General features: G+C 50.0%; 1 protein-coding gene across 1 annotated transcript; it reads left to right on the top strand.

Moving 5' to 3' along the window:
• The first annotated feature begins 3528 nt into the window (after positions 1-3528).
• LOC103681529 (ribonuclease 7) lies at positions 3529-4871 on the top strand. Its single transcript, XM_008711123.2, has one exon. The coding sequence runs from the start codon at positions 3759-3761 to the stop codon at positions 4227-4229; it is 471 nt and encodes a 156-aa protein (XP_008709345.1). The 5' UTR covers positions 3529-3758; the 3' UTR covers positions 4230-4871.
• The last annotated feature ends 3757 nt before the right edge of the window (positions 4872-8628 follow it).

Genomic DNA, 8628 nt, shown 5'->3' with positions numbered 1-8628 from the left:
GGCCAGAGGAAGCAGCAGCTGTTGTCCTGTGGGGAAGACAGGCAGAGGTCCACCTGGCGCTGCTGGGACTTTCATGACTCCCGCCCGATTGACTTTAAACACACACACATGCACATGCACACACGCACACACACGTGCATGGTAGTGGCCTGGCAGGGGTTGGCCCAAGAGCTGTGACTATGGCCATAGAACGAGGAGGCGGGGGTAGTTACCTCATCTCCCCGGTAGAGGCTGCTTGTGTGAGGGGCTTTCTTCCCTCCCATCTTCGCCCCCCATTCTGCTTCTTGCTCACCCCTGTCTAATTTTTCTCTTTTCCCCTCGGCCAGACTCTCTCTGATCAGTCCTTGGCCTGATGCCTGACCCCTTTTGTTCTCCCTAATCTTGTCCCCCTTCCTCCATCTTTTCCTCTTGCTCGTTACACGGGGTGAAGGAACACTGGCAAAATTATCCTGCCAAGTGCAAGTGAAGCAGATCTTGGATGCTGCAGAGTTGGGGCAAATCAGCCAATAAACAAAATCACCTGCCTTATCCAAATAACTGAGGCAAAGGAAGGGTTTCAGCTTGAGTTGTGAAGGTGGTAATTTCAATCCTTTAATTTTTGTATGCAGACCTAAACCTTTACTCTCTCTGGTCTTTGGCCTGAGACAGTAGGGCGGTGTTTGACTTTCACAGAGCACTCAGGCCGGCTTCTGGAGAACTCAGGATAATGGACTTGAAGAGCAAACTAGAATAATTATAATGACAGGAAAACACAAGAGCACAGGGCAATGCAGGTCGTGGTTTGGAAACATCTCACTCTAGAATAATGAGAAGTGAGGAGTCCTAGCTAAGAATTCAAATGAGCTCCTGGCCTCCCACCCCCTCCCCTGAGCCGGGCCTCCGGTCCGGGGCCGGACAGGCCTGTGCTGATCCACATTCTGTCCACAGTCTGCTTTCAACCATGGATTTTATTTCCAAACATTTGCATTTCTACAGCAGCAGAGGCATAATTCTCTATCCAGAAGTTCACACTGCCGAGAGGCAGGCACCTTAACAAAGCCGCCGGCGTCGTTCCCATAGCCAAGGCCTTCCTGAGAGCGGAGGAGCCAGAGGCCTGTGGGCCTTGCTCCTGGTTCTCTGTCCCCATCTAGTGGTGCCTCCCAACTCCAACAGCACTTTTTCTTCCAAAAATCATCCTGGATACTCCGTCTACTAAAATGATGTCCCCCAGGCCTCAAAAACAAACATCTCCTCTTCCTGACCCAAACGTCTGACTTCTGGACCAGAGCTCAGACTTTTCAATCGAGACCATTTATTATTTTTTTTAAGATTTTATTTACTTATTTGAGAGAGAGCAAAAGAGAGAGAGAGATCACAGAGGGAGAGAGAGGGAGAAGCAGACTCCCTGCTGAGCAGAGAGCCCAAGGACGTCGGGCTCCATCCCAGGACCCTGAGATCATGACCTGAGCCACCCAGGCGCCCAATCAAGACCCTCTACGTGGCTTTGCTACAGTTACAATCTACACAAAGGCCTTTCACTTCTCTGCTTAGAACCGCCCCCACCCTCCAGGGCCTCCACCCTGTGTATGGAGTAAAAGTCACGGTCTTTACTGGTCTCAGAGGCCTTCCATGATCTGGCCTCTGGTCCCTCTCCGATGCCATCACCCATCACCTGCTCCAGCCACACTGGACTCCTGGCTGTTTCTCCACCACTCACGCATCTGTCTGCTTTAGGGCTTTCGCAGCGCTCTTCTGTTTGGACCCTTCTTCCCCAGACAAGCACAAGTTCACTTTCTCATCTTCAGGGCTTTGTCCCAGAGTCACCTACTTTAATGTCCCTATTTAAAAATCACTCTCTGGGGCGCCTGGGTGGCGCAGTCGTTAAGCGTTTGCCTTCGGCTCAGGGCGTGATCCCGGCGTTATGGGATCGAGCCCCACATCAGGCTCCTCCGCTAGGAGCCTGCTTCTTCCTCTCCCACTCCCCCTGCTGTGTTCCCTCTCTCGCTGGCTGTCTCTGTCTCTGTCAACTAAATAAATAAAATCTTTAAAAAAAAATAAAAAAAAAAATCACTCTCTACCAACCTCCCTCTTGTTCTCCCTTTGTCCTTAGCAGTTAGCACTTCAAGCAAAGGGTATATTTATTTTTTACTCTCTTTCCCCGATGGAATGTAAGCGCCACGAAGGTAGGGATTTTTGTCTCTTCCCTCCACTGATCTGTCCCGAGCACCCGAGCACATGGTAGGTGCTGGAGAAACACTTGCGGACCGCAGAGATGGACCTCCACCTAGTGTTCTGAGATCGCCCACCACTTGCAGGTGAATCCTGAAAACAAAAGGACTGTTTGTCTCTGGTTTCCAGACCTTCCCACCCACAGAGAAGGATGCTTCTGTTCCTCAGGGTCTCGGTTCTTCTGGATGCCATATGCCAAGCTCACTGGAGCCCCCAGAGCGGTACCAGCTCGGGCTCTCCACACACCTATCATACCGCAGGGAACCGCGCATGCAAGGTCAAGGCCTAAGGCACAACGAAGCAAGCGCCACCACCAACAGCATTTTCAAACTTGGACAGTGCTTCAGCTGTGCCAATCTCGATGACGGAGGGAGGAAAAGAGCGAGGGATGAAAGGTGTCGGGCGCCTTCGCCAGGCAAAGCCAGGTGGCCCTGCCCAGCACCTGGCACTGAGGGGCCCAGAGGCGTGAACCACGGCGAAGAGCTGAGTTGGGGTGCTGTTGGGCATCGTGACCGTGATGGCTCATCCCCCCCCCCGTCTCCCCCGTCTCCTCCAAAAGATAAGCAGAAGTCCCGATGACAAGAAATCATACAAAGCAATATTCTCGGCTATTCCCTCTGTATCTCAGGTTAGAAAGAAAACTATTCTTGCCGCCACAGTGATTGGCTTTTCCCGGAATCATGAACCAGAGATGTATGTAGGAGATAGATGGAGAATCTCCCTGAAATTCACTTGGGGTTGACACCAGGGTCAGGTGCTTTAGTAAAGTCATCAGAATCATGTGGCCAGGGGCCAAATCTAGTCTTTGAGTGTGAGGAGCGAAGAAGTTTCCTCATCGCTGAACCCGTTCTGGCAGGCACACTAGCCCCACAGGCATCCACTTATTTGGGACACATAGGTGGAAAGGCACGTATGCTTGATTCATTTCCTGATCCCCAAACAGAAGCCACGAGGCTCAGGCCGGCTCTTAAGGCGTTAAAAGGCAAGTGATCCGAGGCCAGTGGCAGGTAAGGGCATCCTTAGCCCCAGAGCCGTGGAGGACTCAGTGAGGCGGTGAGGCCTGTGGAGGGACCTGGGTGAGGAGAGAGGACAGGGAAGGGACGGCTTCTGATGCAGGTGAGTGATATGACAGACGAAGGAGGAGGGGATAAGGACACACATAACGGAGAGAGGAGAGTGATCCTGGGGTGGAGGCACAGAATGGGGGCACTGGGGACATGGGGTGGTGTCATAGAGGGGATGAAACACAGAGCAAGGGATAAGGACACAAGGGGGAGGGGGCTTGAGGGAGAAGAGACAGAACAAAGAGTAGGAGGCAAGAAGGACAGAATGAGGGAAGACAGGCATATGGGGTGAGGGGGATGGGGTCACAGTGGGCGAGGAGGGCACACAGAGCAGGAAGAGGAGACAAGACACAGGGGAAGGGAGGAAGGAGACAGTAGGGGAGGGTAATGAGATAGAAGGACACATCCAGGAAGACTACTCTCTCACCACCTGCTCTCTGTCCCCAGCAACCCCAGCCCTCCATCCTGACTGCTCCCCTAAGAGAGATGGCAGCAGTCAGCGTGGGCTCCTGCCCTCTGCTGCTGCCCCTGCTGCTGGGGCTGTGGGTGGCTGAGGTCCCAGTCAGGGCCAAGCCCAGCAACATGACCTCGGCTCAGTGGTTTGAAATTCAGCACGTGCAGCCCAAGCCTCAGGGATGCAACACGGCGATGGGCAAGGTCAACAAGTACACAAAACACTGCAAACCCTTCAACACCTTCCTGCATCAGTCCTTCTCCAGCGTGGCTGCCACCTGTCAGAACCCCACCGTAGCCTGCAAGAAGGGCCGAAGGAACTGCCACCAGAGCAAAAAGCCTGTGTCCCTGAGCACATGTGAGCTCACCTCAAGGAAGTACCCAGGCTGCAAGTACAAAGAGAAGCGACAGGTGGCTTCTTACATCGTGGCCTGTGACCCTCCTGAGAAAGGGGACTCTGGGAAATTCAAGCTGGTTCCTGTGCACGTGGACAAAATCCTTTAGGTTTTCAGCCTTCCTCCCTCTTGTGCTGTGCCTGACTTCCCTCTCTGGGCCTTTGGGCCACTCCTCAGGTTATCTTCCTCCCATGTCTTCGGGCCCTTCCTGGTTCAGCCTCTTCTGAGAGGGCTGAGCTCCAGAAGAGGTGGTCTTTCATCTTTCTGTGACTGTTTTCCAGGAGCTTATCCCCAGGAGAGGGGCTGAGCAAGCTAGGAGGATGGGTTCCCGGGTCTGTGCCCTGTACGTCTCTCCCCTGCCCGTCTTTTCACGGCAGCATGACAAGAGGAGGAAATGAAAAGACAAGGAGGGTGTGGGATTTATGGGCAGAACTGTTCCTGTTCCTGAACTAGGAATCTGCCCCAGCTAACGAGGTAGGGACACGACCTGTGTGCAGAGAGGCGGCTGGAAAGAAAGAAAGCAAAGTACCCCTCCGTATTGATATAGCATTTTAGGGTTTTCATGGTATAGCCCCATGAGTTCTTGGTGAGCTAGACTCGAGAGCGATTACAGGCCTTCTTCGGGGGAGGAAATGGAGCTTTCAGAAAGCATAATTAGTCAAATTGGTTAGTAGCAGAACCTGGACTTGAGGGGTGCCTGGGTAGCACAGTCATTAAGCATCTGCCTTCGGCTCAGGGCGTGATCCCGGCGTTCTGGGTTCAAGCCCCACATCAGGCTCCTCCACTGGGAGCCTGCTTCTTCCTCTCCCACTCCCCCTGCTTGTGTTCCCTCTCGCGCTGGCTGTCTCTCTCTGTCAAATAAATAAATAAAATCTTAAAAAAAATAAAAAAAGAACCTGGACTTGAACCTAGGTCTCCTTATTCTAAATAAAGCTCACTTGGTACTTGACCCTTGGGCAAAAAAGGAGAGACCTCTGCAGGGAGGAGAGAACTAGGTAAGAGTTCACGCATGAAGAAATGTGCCCTGAGTGCTCTGAGGAGCCAATTACCCTGTGCCCGCTGCAATCGTGGTCATTAGCTCTCCGGCCAAAAGCTGTTTATGAGGTGCTCCAGGGATCTTAATTCATTCTGTCTCTGCCTCTCTAACGGGCCTCCCCCTTCTCTAGCCCAGGGCTCTTCCCCCGGGTCTGGCTCCCGCTGGATCCCTTTGGCCTGGAGGCATAGGGTCAGGGGAGTGTCCCAGTTTCATCCCCCTGCTCCAGGATCACATTTCCCTTGACCTCAAGGGACTTCCGTGGCCCAGAGCCTGCTGGTCACAAACAGGCTGGTGGGAGCTGCCAGAGCTTCCTTCCTCTGATAATGATCTGTCCTGCCTCGGTGCTTCCCTGGCTCCCCACTCTGGCAGTCCGCCCAGGCCGGAGGGTTTGAGATGTGGAAATGCCATCTCCCTGTCCCCCCGGGCTGCAGACACCATTGCTCCGTCTCTAGTGAGCAGAACTGAAGAAGCTACAGCTTCACCTTGGCTCTGTTATGATGGTGCCCATGCCCCATCCCACTCCCATTGCCCGCAGCCCGGACCATCACCAGCCCGTTCTTTCTTTCCTTTACTTCAGTCCCAGACAAACTGCACGATGCCCCATGCCCACCCTACTTCACCGCCCAGTTACCTTGTTAGACCTTCCCTTCCCAACCGGGGCTCCTGTTCTCTTCCTGCCCCTCCCCGCCACTGCCAGGGCTCCTTTACTCCTTACCAGAATCAGAGTCCGTTTTGGAGCCAGATAAAATTGGGTGTAAATCTTGGTTGGCTCGGTCTTCCTGGCTATGTGACCTCGAGCAAACTAAGGAACCTCCCTGCAGCTGTGTTTCCAGTGAAATGGAAGTAATCCCACCTACCCAACAGGATTGCAGAAAGATTGGAAATGATATTTAGGTAGCCTCAATCCGCTCTCGGCACTGGTAGACGTTTAATAATGATCACTGGTCGTAGCAAATAATAGTCCAGTCATATTCCCCTTGGCAAGCAGGCAGATGAAGGCAAATCCCCCACTCCATTTTCCTTGAGGGCTTTCTACTGCTCGAGTGACGTTCATGAGCAGGCTAGAGGACAAAGCCTGGGAGCAGAGTCCCGCTAGTCGGCCTGGGTGGTTTGAGAGGAGGAGAGAAGGTAGGGAGGGGATGGTCAGAAGGAAGAGCAGAACACTGAACAATTCAAGCAGAACGTGGGGTCAATACGTTTATGAGTCTTGGAAGTACAGATGTACTAAATACACATTGTAGCCAAATGCCGAACGACTGAGTGTAAATCTGTATTTCCTACGGTCAGTATACTCTACATTTGTCACTCTAAATAGAAGGCTTTGACTGAGATGCATAGAAAAGCAAGATACTTAGGGGTATTGATTTTTTCCCTTTATTCTTTTTTCACAACTCTGTATATTCAAGTAAACATAAATTGTATAAATTGGTATTTATCATATATAAATATAAATTATATATATTGATTTTCTTCTTATGGATATTACGGTTTCGAAGACTTCCTCGTCACAAAATTATGAAGTGGCTAAAATGATGCTTTAATGCATCCTCTCCAATGAGAGGAATTTCCAAATAAAATTTTTTCTTGACAGATTCATGACCTACATAGTATTAAATAAAAGTTCAGCATAATTCAAAAGTAATCTGTGGTGATGGAGTTCAGAATAGTGGTATCTTGGGGAGCACTAACTGGGAAGGGTAAGAGGCAAGCTAGACCTGTTTCCCTGGTCTGGATGTGCTTACTTTGTGAAAATCCATTGAGCTGTACACTTAAGATTTGTGTACTTGACTGTGTGTAAGTTATGCCTCAACAAAGGATCCTCCTGAATGTAGAGTTCTTAAGAATTACTTTATTTAACATGATAAATGCTAATATATCAATTCTGTAATGAGTATGATATCAGGGAATCATAGAATTAAGATATAACCTTGTTATCTCTTATACTATGTTTTGAATTTAATAGTTCTTATACTATTTATTAAACTGTTATAAATACTTTTGGCTCAAAAAGTACATAAGGTTCTTTTTAAAGTTATCCAGCTAAACACTATCTCTTATTATATATTAACTGTCAACTAATTTTCTTACTTTATGTGAAAATCCTTTATTGTTTTGCATATAGTATAAGCTTTGACAACCATTATTACAGCATTTTTCTTTTTCTTCTTTTTAAAGATTTTATTTATTTACTTGAGAGAGAGACAGAGTGAGAGGGAGAGGGAGAAGCAGACTCCCTGCTGAGCAGGGAGCCCAACACGGGGCTTGATCCCGGGACTCCAGGATCATGACCTGAGCCAAAGGCAGATGCTTAACCAACTGAGCCACCCAGGCCCCTCTACAGCATTTTTCTTAAAATAATAAATGTGCATTTATACTTTTACTGGCTGATAGAGTTTCAACATTTAAAAAAAGTTCATAAGGAAAATTTCACTCCCAAGTTACACCTAGCGTGCTCACTAATATTTGAAAATGATCCAGGTATTAACAATGAATCCAAATGACTTGCCTTGTTCTCATTCCTGACGCTTTAACTGATTAGGCTTGACAGTCACTCATTCCTTCACATGACCTTGATCACAGCCAAGCTGACAGATGCCAAGAACAATGTTGAAATAAGCATTTGGTTATTCAGCTCTCCAGAGGTCAAAGGTGAGGTCCAAAGCGATTAACAGGTTTGGGCCAATTACCAAGGCTGGCTGAAGCGTGATGACACATTCCTACCTGAAACTAGAAGGATGGGAAAAGGAGGCTGACTAGTTATTAAACTCTACTGTTTCTGGGGTGGGAGCTTGGAGAGGGGAGGAGTGTGTGCGGGGAAATGTTACCCAGCTTTGTATAGGTGGCTTTAAAGAAAATTATTTCAACCTGGACCTAAGGAGCAGAGATGGAGTCCAGTACAGGCGCCTGGGTGGCTCGGTCAGTTAAGCGTTTGACTCTCGATTTCTGCTCAGGTCATGATCTCAGGGTCGTGAGATGGAGCCCCATGTCAGGCTCTGGGCTCCACGCTGGGCAAGGAGCCTGCTTAAGATTCTCTCTCTCCTGGGGCGCCTGGGTGGCACAGCGGTTAAGCGTCTGCCTTCGGCTCAGGGCGTGATCCCAGCATTCTGGGATCGAGCCCCACATCCGGCTCCTCTGCTGGGAGCCTGCTTCTTCCTCTCCCATTCCCCCTGCTTGTGTTCCCTCTCTCGCTGGCTGTCTCTATCTCTGTCAAATAAATAAAATCTTAAAAAAAAAAAAGATTCTCTCTCTCCCCCTCCTGTGCCCCCCCCCCCACCAGCTCACCCATGTGCACTCTCTCTCTAAAAAAAGAAAGAAAGAAAAGAAATGGAGTTCAGTAAAGAAAGTAACCCAAGGGGGCGCCTGGGTAGCGCAGTCGTTAAGCGTCTGCCTTCGGCTCAGGGCGTGATCCCGGTGTTATGGGATCCAGCCCCACATCCGGCTCCTCTGATGGGAGCCTGCTTCTTCCTCTCCC

This window comes from Ursus maritimus, unplaced genomic scaffold (assembly GCF_017311325.1).
Source record: "Ursus maritimus isolate PB19 unplaced genomic scaffold, ASM1731132v1 scaffold_36, whole genome shotgun sequence".
Lineage (NCBI taxonomy): Eukaryota > Metazoa > Chordata > Mammalia > Carnivora > Ursidae > Ursus > Ursus maritimus.
The sequence above is the reverse complement of the archived record's forward strand: the minus strand, read 5'-3'. Positions and strand labels throughout refer to the sequence as shown.

Bases quoted from the DNA above. Each gene is read 5' to 3' on its own strand.
- LOC103681529 (XM_008711123.2), top strand. From the start codon at position 3,759: ATGGCAGCAGTCAGCGTGGGCTCCTGCCCTCTGCTGCTGCCCCTGCTG.